At 43.4% G+C, this 14,297-nt stretch overlaps 1 protein-coding gene across 1 annotated transcript in view; it reads left to right on the top strand.

Annotated features, from left to right (window-relative positions):
• The first annotated feature begins 1,843 nt into the window (after positions 1–1,843).
• The window catches only part of AMFR (autocrine motility factor receptor), a 43,805-nt gene continuing 31,351 nt past the window's right edge, over positions 1,844–14,297 (top strand). Inside the window, exons 1-2 of the mRNA XM_043599228.1 lie at positions 1,844–2,236; positions 11,018–11,110. Of these exons, the coding sequence (XP_043455163.1) occupies positions 1,982–2,236; positions 11,018–11,110 (348 nt within the window). The 5' untranslated portion in view covers positions 1,844–1,981. The remainder of the gene's footprint in view (positions 2,237–11,017; positions 11,111–14,297) is intronic.

Below are 14,297 nucleotides of genomic sequence, written 5' to 3'. Positions count from 1 at the left end.
ATATATAGGCAGATCTATTAGCAACCCCCCTTATGGTGACCGGACAAGTTTGGTGTGTGGGATCTTGTTACTGTATTTTGACTTGGATTGAATATAGATGGCCCAGTATTGTGATTTAAAAATCTTGGGAGCTCAAATATAGTAGAATGGTTACTTCCCTAGAAAATATCCTCATTTTTCAAAATAAAGCTTTCCTTTATTTTACCAATAAAGTTGAAAGCGGAGCATCTTAACCAAATGGCTATAGGTGGAAAACCAAAGGGAGCTGAAGCCTAAAATTCATATAGACTTCACATAGAAGAGTGTGTGTGGTGTAAGTAATTTCCCCATCCTCCCAAAAGCCAAATTGTGTTCCATCACAGGCCCTTTAATAGGATGTTTCTAACAATTCCAAAGTGGATGGTAACCTTGAGAGAACCTTGTATTTTAATTAATAACCTTAAAAAGAGACCTTGAACATGGTTTAGTCCTTTTCTTTTGAAAGTTTGTAAGATTTAACAAATATATACTGAGCACCTACTCTGGAGCAGGCCCAATTCTAGACCCTGGGGATATGATGAGGAGTAAGACCCTCGAGCTAAACATTTTTTTGGTATAGCACTTTTTTTTTGGTCACTGCTTTATTAAAGTGTACAGTGAAATGAATTTTAGTATATTCAGAGTGGTGGAGTCATTGCAATTTTTAAAAATCCATATTTTTTTACCCCCCAATTCCCTCATCCCTGGCCTCCCCCTCCCCACCACACCCTATCCCACCCCTCCCAGCCAGCAACCATTTGTGTGTTTTCTGTTTCTATACATGTATTTGCGCATTCTGCATATTTCATATAAATGGACCCACAATATGTGGCCTTTTGTGTGAGGCTTTTACTTACTAGCATGTTTTCAAGGTTCCTCCGTGCTGTAGCATGTATCATTACTTCACCCATTTTCATGGCTGAATAATAGTCCATTGTATGGATTATACCTTATTTATGCCCCCACCGCTTGAGGAACATTAGCGTTCTTTCTACCCTTGGCTGTTGTGAATGATTCTGTTACCAACATTTGTGTACAATTTTTTGTGGAGTTAATGTTTTTCATTTCTCTTGGGTATGTACTTAGGAGTGGAATTGCTAGGTCAAATGGTTACTCGTGTTTAACTTTTTGAGGAACTAACAATTTTCCAAAGAAGCTGCATTATTTTATATTCCTATTTTATATTCCTGGTGTATGAGGGAACACATTTTTATTTCCTGCTGAATTAAGTCCGTTGTAGATTCTGCTGGAGGCTACTAGTAAACAATAAAACCTTAAGATCACCTAACTGGCGATACATTTCAGTCTGTTGATTAATATTCTTTCCTTTAGGGTCTAGCCTCTCTTATTCCCTAAGCATCATCTCCTCTTTGGACCACGAGGGAAGCTGCTAGGCCCAGTGGGGTACTCAGGGGTAACCCGCCTAAGCGGGACGGGGTAACTGTTAAGGAAACCCAGGGGCGAGTGTCCGGGTCCCCGCGCGCTGCGGACTCGCGACGCTGCCTGGGCTCGACCGCCCGCCGGCGCCGTCAGGCCCGCGTGACGCTCCTGCTCCGCCGGCCAGGCGCCCTGTATGTCCGCGGGCCCGGCCCGGCTGGGGTGTCGGCGGATAGGAATGCTGGGTGCTGGGCCCCAGAGCCTGTGGCCCGGGCCTTCACCCGCTCGGCGACGGCGCGACTGCTGGGGGCGGGGGACGGAGGCCGCGCCCCCGCGCCCGTCCCGCCCGCGCCCGGCTGGGGGCGGCGGCCCGCCCCGAGCCCGCCGAGGCTCTTCCGCGCCGGCAGGGGCAGCAGCGGGAGCGGCGCGGGGCGGAGCGGCCAGGAGCGGCCCGGCCCGGCCCGGCGCGGCGGCGGCGGCGGCGGCTGCGGCGACGCCAGAGCCCGAGGGCACCGTTCGCGAGGCCGCCGCGGGAGCCCGGCCGCAGCGCGGGGAGGCCTGGGGCCTGGAGGCCGCCGCTGCCGCCATGCCGCTGCTCTTCCTGGAGCGCTTCCCTTGGCCCAGCCTCCGCACCTACACGGGCCTCAGCGGCCTGGCCTTGCTCGGCACCATCGTCAGCGCCTACCGCGCCCTCAGCCAGCCCGAGGCCGGGCCCGGGGAGCCCGAGTCGCCAACGGCCCCAGTGCAGACGGAGGCGGCCGCGCCCGCCCGGCCCAGCGCCGGCGGCCCCCGGGCCCGCGACGTGGCCCAGTACCTGCTGTCGGACAGCCTGTTCGTGTGGGTGAGCGAAGCTGCCCGGGCCGCCGCGGGGGGGAGCGGGCGGGGGGAGGGGCGCCGTGTCCCCCATTATGTGCGGGGGGGGGCGTGGCTGGGCCGGGGTCGCCTCCCTGGGGCCCGGGGTGCGCGGCCTGGGGGGCGGGGCCCTCCCGCCAGCTTGCTGCCCTCCCGGAGGCCGAGGTGCTGAGGTGGCCCGGGGTGGGGGTGGGGGACGCGGAGAGATCAGCCCGCCCGAGAGCGGGGGCGACCCGAGAGAGGCTTGAGGACGGGGCTCGTGGAGGTGCGGAGGGCGCGAGGGCGCGCGGTCCAGCCGGAGGAGGGGAAGGGGCGAGGTGCTGGGACGGGGGGAGTGACTGAGGGACCCCGGGACGGAAACTCGAAGCCCTCCAGCAGCCGGTTACCCCAGTGGGCCAGTGAATTGTGGAGGGAAGTTGAAAGGCTTTTCTGACTCGGTCGGCACGGAGTGTTGTTAGCGGGTTTCCAGTAAAGAGGAGGGGGCCGAGGCGAATCAGATGTTGGCTTTGGGACAGCTGTACGCATTTGGGTGTGCTGGGACATTTCTTTCAGGAGGGAGGCCGGCTCCCACAACTTTTCTCGTTTTGGCCATTTAGGTAGTGATTGTCCTGTTTGGGTCAAACACACACATACAAACCGTGCTTCCTTTCCTGTTGCTTTTACCTGGTGATTCGTGACGGTTTCCTTTGATGTGTGAGGGCAGTAAAACATTCGGAGTCAAGAGCAGGCTCATCGTTTTCACTCCGGATCTGTCCATTTAGTGATCCATGTTACAACAGGGTTTTCAGTTTGTCTGTCAATGCAAGATAAGCAGCACCTACGAGCCCTCAGTGCTGGTTTCGCTTGTTAGCACAGATAATTTCAGGCTGGGCAGATCAACAGTATTTTGACTAAAGAACTTCGCTTCCACCTTGGCCTTGAATGCCATGTATGTATGCACACAGTGATCAGAAAAGTTGCTCCAGGATTTAAGTCTGTCACTTGGGTTTGCTGTGGTGTCTAGGGGCTTGTCTTCTGCAGTTCCCATCTGGGGTTAAGAGTAGGCTGTAAATGACTAAGATTAATATTCCAAGGATAGAGAATGATCTACAACTCATTTGTTATAATTAATCCCTCTGTGCTTCATCAGGAAGCAGTGGGATTTATGAACTCGGGGGGCTGTGGATTACGTCTCTTGGTCCTTCTGATGAAGAGATTAGTAGAAGGCAGTGAAGGGTGAAGTTTTCTTCTTTCACTGCTGTGTACCTGAGGTGGGTACTGTGTAAACAGTAGAGAAGAAGGGAGAAGAGAAAGAACTCAACTCCCGTCTCTCGTCTTATCTCAGATCTATTTTTTCGTTTGAGTTAGCAGGTAAACAACTTACATCGATGTCAAGAGTACTTCTGGCAAATGTCAAGATTACAATGCAGTCTTTGATATAAAAGACATAAATAAGAAGGAACCACTGTAGAATATAGCAGCTACTAGCATTGTTTAACGATTTTTTTGCCCTCCAGGAGATTTTGTTTTTACAAAACCTGTGTTCAAATTCCAAGGTTAACACCTCTTCATTAAACATTGCATAAAGCCTGTTGATTTTCCCACAGAAATTATTTCTTTTACGAACATAGCCATTTTCCCCCATCTTTTTCATTAGAGGTCTTACCTAAAGCAGATTTATCATTCCTTCCTAATCTGATGATTTTTTTCCCTTTTTCAGTTGATCTTCCTACTGTTCTTCTAACATCTTTCCTCGTGGTTTTCACACTTTGATGCTGGTCTTCCTTGGTTTCTCAGACCCCCTCTAAGTTTTCCTCCTCACCCATTGCATAGTAGCTGAGCGGGACTCACAGTCTTCAAAGGCCTGCTTCCTTGGCCTGACAGCATTGTTGAGTGAATGTACGGTGGGGCCTTGGTCCTGCCCAAAGACATTCAGATTCAATTTTTTAAAAACCAAGCAAGACAAAACAAAAACTGATCTTTCTGCCAGTTTGCAAATCCTGTTAGCTGCTGTTTGGCTTATTGGAATCTCTAAAATTTCTCTTGGTGAGCACCATTTAAATCAATATAGGTCTGATAGCATCTCAGGGCGTTTTTGATTAACAAACTCAGCTCAAAACCTTTCAGTGGTACCATTTTTGGGCACTCTGGAAGGCATAGCTGTGAACCCTTTCCCCCTTCCCTCAAAGCAATCCGTATACAAATAAAGCAAAATTTGTTGAGTGATAGTAGATATATGAAGAAGATATGGCAGAGTCTGGGGGAAGGAGAAAGTGATGCCTAGGGGAAGGATGCGTGGAAGATGGTGTTTGAACCCAGCCTCGGGAGGTGAGAAGGATCTGAGCAAGTAGCGGTGTGTGTTCCAAGTAGAGAAAAGAGCCCGTGAAGCTCAGACAGCATATGAAAGGTAGTGCGCGGCCTATGCAGAGCAGCCCATAAACTGGGCTCTTAAATTAAAACTCCGTTGGGTCTTATGATTAAGAGTGAGTTTGGGAAAGTAAAGGGGACACCCAGGAGTCACAGGAGGCGGGCGAAGTGACCAACCCCTCTGAAGTTTAAACATGTATTTCTCAAAGTGTGGACCTGTGGGCCTCTGGCAACCTGGTACTTGTGAGATACAGTTTCTCAGATTCTCTCTAGGGATTGATTCAGGGGGAAGGGCAGAACCTTGGAGTCTTCATTTTGATTAATGTTCCAGGTGATTTTAGGCACACTAATGGTTGAGAAATGGATTAGGGAGAATAGCATGTGGGGTCAAGGTCAGATTATATAAACCTTGACAGCTCTGTTAAGGAGTATGGACATTATTTTGTGGGCCATAGGGTTTAAGTGGGGGTGGAGGGGAGGAGGGGCTGGCATGATGAGGTGATTTTCTCAGGAGCGACCTGTGGCAGCAGTGGTGAGGACCAAGTCATGTAGAATGGGAAGAGGCCAGGAGATGGCCTCCCCCAAGGCGGGTATCTCCAGGCGGCCCTCCGGGGTGAGCATAACTGTTTTGAGGGGAGGCTCCAGGGTTCTTACCCTGGCAAATCCTAGGGATGATGGGATCACTTGTTTCCACATGTCTTTCTAGAACTTTCGTTCTAAAGTTTCATTTGAGATTAGGTTTCACTATTTATTTATTTCTAGGCTTATTTTACACTTTTCAGATGTCACTTCCCTTATTGATCCATTCTGTTATTGTTTTGAATTGTACAGGTGTTTTTGGCTTTTCCCCTTCTTTATTCTTGTTATTTTCATTGTATCTCCTTCCTGTTTTTTTTTTTTTCTTTTTTACAGATCTGCTTCTAAAATTATAAGAGCAGGACATGGTAGAATGGAGAAATGGAAATACAAAATAAGTGTTAAAGTTCTGACTTAGTTGTATGCAAATCAAATAATTTTAATAGAAGTCTCTAGGGGGAAAAAAATCACCAAAAAAACGAAAATGGAGAAAAGTGTCCTGACCGCTATGATCAGGGATGGGCAAACTCCAGTGGCCTATTTGGCCTGGCCCATTTTCTACAAGTCTATTAGCTAATGATGATTTTTATATTTTTGTTTTATTTATTTATTTATTTTAGTTTTTATTTGTTTTTGAGAGAGAGGAAGAGAGAGTGGGGGAGCACGTGGGAGGGACAGAGAGAGGAAGACAGAGAATCCCAGGCAGGCCTTGTGTAGGCAGTTGCAGAGCCCGATGCAGGGCTCCACCTCATGAACCATGAGATCATGAGCTGAGCTGAAATCAAGAGCCAGTTGCTTAACCGACAGAGCCACCTAGGTGCCCCTGATGGTTTTTATATTTTTTTAAGTTGTTTTTTTTTTTTTTTTTTTAGAGGGGAAGAGTATGTGACAGAGAGCATGTGGCCTACCAAGCCTAAAATATTCATTGTCTGATAGCCCATTAGAGAGAAAGTTGCTGACTCCTGCTTTAAAGAGTTCATCTTCATATAATTATGAAACTCCAGAACTGAAAGTAATTTATTAGGTTTGAGTCTTTATGAGTTGAATATTCCAAAGAAGTTTGGAGAAAAATGTTAGCTTTAGAAATGTTGGGGCAGCTAGAGAGAAAGACTGCACTTCTAAACAAGAGGATATAAGCCTAGATAAACAACTTAGAAATATAGAAAAGATCCTCGGGGTGAGGAGGAGAAAGAGATGATTTGATTGCTTGCTACGTGCATGATGAGTATAAATAAACTCACTTATTTCCCCGACATTGTGAAAAGAAGAACATGATCATCCGTGTAATAAAGGGGGAGTATGCATCGTTGCATTTTGTCGAGTTTTATACTGGTCACGGAGAGCCTTCAGAGAGAGAACATACTCCACTTGTCCTTATAGAGAAGAGACAGACAAATGGTGTGTGGGGGTGGTGGTTAGTACTGGTGTTAAGTAGGAGACTAAGAAATACCATATTGATCCTGGCCTGGAGACCGTTCCTGGTAGCTTAACTACATTTTATCACAAGCTTATAAATAACACCCCATTGGTGGCCAGCATTTTATAGGATCAAAAATACCTCCAGAATTACACAGTGATAAACATGGCTAATCTGTTTGTTATTGCTTGCTTCTCTTTTCCTCTCAGGGCACACTGTCTTGTAATTTCGTTTCTGTTGTTCTCAAGTAGCATAGCAGAATCACTGTGGGAGGGGAATTTTCTTATGGGGCCTTAAGAGGAATTACGTTAAGCCTGATTAAATAGGTGTTCCTCGGGTCACTACTGCCTTGACATTTTCTGTCGTAGACTGCTCAGGAACACACAAAACTTATTTTGTGTAGACTAGATACAAAATAAAGAAGTTTGGTGAGGACTTAAAGAGTATTATTTAAAGTTTTTACATTGCTGTAGATACGAGAAACATTTCTGAAGCATTTTAATATAGTAGAAATACCCATGTAACAAGATAATTGAGGCCACCCCATTTGCTCAGTCTCCCATCATATGATGAGAAAAATAAATGTGGAATTTCAGAACTGGTCAGAAAGCTTAATAGACTCTAAACTTTAGAAAAATCAATTAAAAAAATAATACATGATCATGGTACAGAAGTCAAAAGGTACACAACTGATGTACAGTGAAAAGTAAATCTTCTGCTTCCCTTTCCCAGAAGTGGCCATTACCACTTTCTTGTAATTAGTGCTAGTGTTAAGTAGAGGACCGAGAAACACCCAGGTGATTAAGTCCTTGGCACATTGCACATCTACAGTTATGTATGCGTGTCTGTATGCACATGCTTTCTCTTTTGCATACAGGCAAGCATATAATAGTTTTTCTACACCTTGCTTTTTTCTCAGTAACCAAGTGATCTTGAAAAAGCTGTTGAGCCAGTTTTCCTGGCTTCATTGTATTCCACCAAATGCCTCTTTCAGTTTATTGAACTTGTCTCTCTGATGGACATTTAATTGTGTTCCATTTTTCTGCTGTCAGTCAACAGTGCTCCAGTGAACCCTTTATCCTTACAGTCAAGTTTGGATTCTGCCTGCAAGGAAAAACTAGGTAGCTGCACAGAACAAATAAAATGAAGTTAGTACTTTTACTGTGGTCTGTGTGGATAAAGGGGGTCAGACTGGGCTTGCTAGAGGTGAGCCTCGTTTTGATTATTGGAGGTGAGAAGGTTTGTCCTGGTTCTGTGGATTTACATCTGGGCTAAAGTGTTTCTGTAAGAATATTGCTGGTGACCTAATGGGATCTGATTTGGGATTTGCTTTAATGTATTGATTTAATTTTTTAGAATGCCAGACTTTATTTTAGTTAGAAAATACCACTTATCCCCAATAGAAAGAAATTGCCATTTCTTTATCTTTGTCTCCTATTCAGAGGCCCAGGAACAAATGATTTTATACAGTGTGCAGTTTAGCAAATGCTCACACATAGAAGCATGGTAAAAAATTTTTTTTGTGTGCAAGTGATTTTGTTTTTTAATTGAAGTATAGTTGGTGGGATTTGCTTTTAAGTGGAGAATGCTACAATTAGGTTGCTTTCTGTATTTGCACATTTTCAAGGCTTTGTCAATTTTATTTTTTTATTTTTATTTTTTTAAATGTTTATTATTTACTTTTGAGAGAGGTAGAGAGACAGAGTGCAAGCAGGGGAGGGGCAGACAGAGAGGGAGACACAGAATCCAAAGCAGGCTCCAGGCTCTGAGCTGTCAGCACAGAGCCCGACACAGGGCTCGAACCCACAAACCTTGAGATCATGACCTGAGCCGCCTAGGTGCCCCAAGGCTTAATCAGTTTTAAAGTTGAGAATTTATTATATATTAAGTAATTTTTCTATAAATAGACAAAGAATAAATAGTTACTAATAATTGTTAAGGTGTTTTTAAAAATACTTCGTTCATCATCTTAAAATAATTTTTAGTTGCTTCCAATTCTGTGTAGCCTGGCTTTCATATAAAGGTCACAAAAGATTAGCTCTTTCTTTTTACATAAATTCCCTTTCTAATATCAGTGTATTTTCTCAAGCCTTTTTTCCTTTTTACTCTGGCTAATTTTTAAATCTTTCATTGAAATTTAAGTAAGACATGATTATCTATGAGTGATGGGATTATGACAGACTCACTTTTTAAAAAAAATGATGCTAATTTTTTGAACTGTATTTTTGAACCTGAAGAAATGTAACAGAAATAGTAAATAATACTTTATTTTTTGTTTTGCAACCCAAGATGTGCTAGAGTGTGCTTTTGGATAGAGCAATGATTACATGGCCCTCAATTTACTTTCTTCTCCTGCACCGATGGCTCTCCCTGCAGCCTGCTTGGTGTGTTAGATGCTTACCAAGTTCTGTGTCCTGCAGATTCTAAAAAGCTCTTTTAATGCAGGGTGCAGAGCTCCCTCATTTCTCTTAACGTCTTCTCTTAACGTCCCACGTGCCTTGAACAAGTAGGTGCTAAATGTGCGGAGTCATTTCTTTATTTGCTATGCCCACCTGCAAAACCAGCAAGAATTCTTTTTAAAAATTGTGTTATAATTAGGTTGGGGGATGGATGTTTGGCTGATTTAAAAAATTCTTTTCAGGAGCGCCTGGCTGGCTCAGTCAATGAGCATGTGACTCTTGATCCCAGGGTCATGAGTTCTAGCCCTGCAATGGGGGCAGAGTTTACTTTAAAAACAAACAAAAAAATTCTGCTCAGCTAGGAGATGTGGCTTGAAGGGTTATGGTTGCTTTGTCTTATGAAGTTTTTTAAAATTAACACGACCAAGCTTCCCATTGACTGGTTTAGAGTACAATGATAGTGATCTTTTTGACATCTATTTCATCTCCTTGCAAATTAGTATCCTAAGCTATTTGTTGGACCGTTTGGAATAGGGCTGTTCCACTGGAGTCACAAGTTAGGGATATAGGATGTTTTGGATAACTAATTATTTTTCCTGGTTATTTGAAGGATTTAATTACCAGAATAGTTTCTTTTTTCAACCAAACTATTTTTTTTTCAGTTCTTTAAAAATATATCACACATTTCCTTGCCCCATTAGACAGGCAGAATAGGACTAAACATAATTTAACTTTTTGGTAATGAATCAGGACTGCCATTACGTATGTTCTCCCAGAGGGGTAGATGGTGTGACATACTAAGGGGAACCTGAAGAGCTCTTAAGGAGCTTGTTTTTTTATATTACTTCTTCTGTCATCTTTTTTTTTTTTTTTTTTTTTTTAAGTTCCATAGTATCATTTGCTTCTTTTAAAAGAAGAGGGAAGAATGACCCAGGAAGAAGAATATGGCCACCTTCCTATAAGCTTAATGAATCAAAGCTTGAAGCAGTCTTTACATGGAGTTGGGGTTAATTTCCATTCATTTCCATCTGTTCCATTAATTTCATTTCTCAATAAAAGTCATGTTTACTGTCTTTATCAAGGTCCCTTTGACTTTTGGGGTCATGCAGAGTTTTAAAAATCATTTGAGCATCAGTGGTGAGATGTGCCCCCCTACCCTCTTGGTCAAGGGCAGCCAACTCTTTCATTTTGTGAGCATTAGATTTCTTGTTTAGGCGTAGGGATATCCATTCTCTTAATTACCTAAGAAAAGAGAAGATTTCTCACCTCCTGTTGAAGAAGGCCTTGGTTTTGCATTGGTGTCTCTTGGTTGCCTTCCAGTTCTCAGACCCCCTTGCTGGTTTCCTTCTTCCTTCTTCCTGGTTTCTCGATTCCATTACCCTCTGATGCCCCCAGAACCTTTACTTGAACGCCAACGCCAAGCATGGGGAACATTTATCTTTTGGTTGGCAGATTATCCCATTGTAGTACATTAAAATACATATATACATACATATGTACATATATATATGAGTTCTCTATTTTTTATGGTCTTGTGATTCTTATGTGACTATCAACCCTCTCCTCCTCACCTGCTATTCCTTTCTGCAGGGCAGAGCAAGATATGTAGATGCTGGATTTTAGTTTATGATAACTTCCATTTCTAGCAAAGTTTTCTTCAAAATCTTAATGTGGGAAGTGATGTACCTAGGAGATACGTGTGGCTTACAAGGTGCATATAGTTTTATACATTCAGTACAAAGTTTACCACACACAGTTCAGTAAAGACTGAAGGGGAAGGTGGCCTGCTGGATGGTGTATTGGGACAGGGCTCTGTGAATTGGCTGCTAAGCTGGTGCCTCTCCTCCCCATTCCTTATCTCTATTCCCACCACCCATACAAGGGTGCCCCTTCAAATATTACTTGTGTTGGTAGGGAACTGGAGAGGCTCAGTCATTGGAAATGATTGCTGAATTCCGAATACAAAATCTTTAGAGCTGTTTTTATTTTTTAGCAGGAGGAAATAAACTTTCTTTCTTTGGTTTGTGTACAGGTTCTAGTAAATACTGCTTGCTGTGTTTTGATGTTGGTGGCTAAACTAATCCAGTGTATTGTGTTTGGCCCTCTTCGAGTGAGTGAGAGACAGGTAAGTCCAAATGGCAAGGATGGATTCTAGTGACCAGATTTTTTTTTTTTTAACTTTGTGTTTGGTATAATTTTAATTTTTTAAAAATGTTTATTTATTTTTGAGAGCGAGACAGAGTGCAAGCAGGGGAGGGGCAGAGAGAGAGGGAGACACAGAATCCGAAGCAGGCTCCAGGTTCTGAACTGTCAGCACAGAGCCTGATGCGGGGCTCAAACTCATAAACTGTGAGATCATGACCTGAGCCAAAGTTGGATGCTCAACCGTCTGAGCCACCCAGGTACCCCAGTGTTTGGTATAATTTTAAACTTACAGAAAGGTTGCTTGAATACTCTGAAGCACTTCTATACACCTGAATCCAGATTCACAGTTGCCAATGTTCTGTCCCATTTGCTTTAACATTCACCTTTTATTTATATTAAATGTTTTTTTTTCTGATCCATTTGAACGTCAGTTGTGGACATCATCCCCCTGTATCCCCAGATGCTTCACTGTGTACTTCACAAGAGCAAGGACATTTTCTTATGTGACCGTATACTCCCAGAATATGCACGTATAGGAACAGGACGTGCTTCGGATAAAGAATGTGCCACAAGCGTACTGGACAGATTGGCAGTCCCCCAAGGATTTTAGTGTAGAATGTAGAATGGTGTGTTTTAAAATAAGAATTTAGAACTGCCCTTAACACAACACCATACAAACAGAACTATGTTTTACTTTATCTTCCTCCGGTGATAAGACACAGGAAGCTGCTGCATGAACCTACATTGGTCTCACTCTTTACCCTTTCAACCCAAGTCCTCTATTATCAAGTCGGCTGAGGTCCTAGTTCAGAGCTGAAATGAGGTAACTGTGTGGTTGAGCCCTTGGATGCTGTTATGAGCAGGACTGTTTGTTCTCCCAGAGAGTTTTCATTAGTGAGTATTGAGCACTTTCTCCAAAATATCAACTCCAGAGGTCTCCCAAATGGCATCAATAGATTGTCATTTCTTTGGTGGGATACAGAAAGCTCCTTTTGATGCCTCTTTCTTTTTTCCCTCCCTCCCTCCCTCCCTCCCTCCCTCCCTCCCTCCCTCTCTCTCTCTCTCTCCCTTTTCTTTCTTTCTTTCTTTCTTTCTTTCTTTCTTTCTTTCTTTCTTTCTTTCTTTCTTTCTTTCTTAAATGTTTAGAGAGAGAGAGAGTGAGCACTAGCAAGGGAGGGGCAGAGAGAGAGAGGTGGGCAGAGGATCTGAAGCAGGCTCTGTGCTCACAGCAGAGAGCCTGATGTGGGACTCGAATTCACGAACCATGGGACCTGAGCCCAAGTTGGATACTTAACTGACTGAGTCACCCAGGCGCCCTGATGCTTCTTCCTTTTCAAGAAAAACTTTTGACTTGCAGGCCAGAAATTGGTCAGGCCCAGGCAAGCCGTCTGAATGCTGGTGGACTGACCTGGCACCAGTGGACCTGATCTATGGTTTTCGTTTTTCTATAATGTTAAATATCAGTTCAAAATTTACAGAAAACATAACCTTGGAGCATTACAGAGACTTTTACAATTCCTAGAGGTAATGAACACATTTGTTACTCTACTTTCAGTTTTTCGGTAGACATCACATCTTTCATTTCATTTATTTACTTATTTAAAACTACGAATATAGGTAACGCACGACGTTACATTAGTTTCAGGTGTACAACACAGTGATTCAGAATGTCTATACACATTATGCCATTATGGTGTTCTCACCACTGTGACGACTTATTTTTTGACGAATGTCACCCAGGGGCGTTTATCAGGCGCCAGTTTGAGTTAGAACTCTGCAGAACTGACACAGGTTTGCTCTGTAGGTGGTTCAAGGAAGCTCAATAAATAGTCACGTTAGAGGCAAAGACACTGAATATTGAAGACGGGGTAAAAATGGATGGAGGTTTAGAACAAGGAATTTTTTTAAAAGCCTACCGTGGCACATGTCCAAGCACAGTACACATGTTTAGTTCCTCCCACAATTCTGTGATCCCGGAGTAATAAGGCCCATCTTACGGATGGGGAGACCAAAGCACTGGAATGTTAAGTGACTTGTCCAAAATTGCACAGCAGATAGATGGTGGGGTGAAGATTCGAAACCCAGCATAAGATGTCCTGGGTTCACCTTGTACTTTACCTGTGCCAGATCTGAAAACAAGCCTTCACCAAAGATTCCTAGTTCCAATTGTTCTCTGCGCAAATGTATAGAGTACAGTGTGTAAAAGTTCTCAAAAGTATTCTTCTCTCTCTGTAGTCATTCACTTGTTATACATTCAGACTCCATTATTTCTGTTTCTATTCAGTTTTGCTTGTTTTCTGTTTCAGTTGTTTGAATCTGCGAAACAAATGGTTCAGAACAATTGATACAGATGTACTTAGAAGTCCTATTTCATCCTCCTTTCCTCAGTTCCTACCCCTCCCACAGATGGCTTGATGGTATATTTTAATATCTGGTGGCTAAACTCCCCTCGTTGCCCTTTTTCTTCAGGGTAGTGAAGATTTTTTTTAATTTATTTTTTTTAATGTTTATTTATTTTTTAGAGAGGGAGAGAGAGAGCAGGCGTTAGTTGGGGAGGGGCAGAGAGAGAGGGAGACAAAGAATCTGAAGCAGGCTCCAGGCTCTGAGCTGTCAGCACAGAACCCAACGTGGGGCTCAGACTCATGAACAGTGAGACCATGACCTGGGCTGAAGACGGACACTTAACTGACTGAACCACTCAGGTGTCCCAGGGTAGTGAAGATTTTAAAAACTAGCTATCCTCCCTGTAGGTGATGTACTCTCCCAGTGTTCCCAGGAGCAGTACATTTATTAACTTCTTTGTAAACCAGGTGGATGGTACTTACTAGAAACCATAAAAACATTTGTCACCCTTGATTTCATAATGCTGAAGAAATAGAAACTCCTGCAGAGACATTCATTGCAATATTTTTGGATATTGCACAATATCCAACAGTATTGAACGAAGTTGTTTTTATTGTCTACCTGTAACCACCAAAATGGTGTATTCACAGATTATTTTCTGACATTGGTAAGGTTCTCACAATAAGTGAAATAAAGCAATGTACAAAAATTGTTTTTGCACATTAGGAAGAAGACAAGAAAAAAGCATAAAAATGCTAAGGCATCATTTTTGTTTTGCTTTTCCTATTGAGTATAGACTGGCCAATGAGCATATGTTGTTTTTT

The sequence above is a fragment of the Prionailurus bengalensis genome, chromosome E2 (assembly GCF_016509475.1).
Source record: "Prionailurus bengalensis isolate Pbe53 chromosome E2, Fcat_Pben_1.1_paternal_pri, whole genome shotgun sequence".
In the NCBI taxonomy this organism is placed as follows: Eukaryota; Metazoa; Chordata; class Mammalia; order Carnivora; family Felidae; genus Prionailurus; species Prionailurus bengalensis.
The sequence above is the reverse complement of the archived record's forward strand: the minus strand, read 5'-3'. Positions and strand labels throughout refer to the sequence as shown.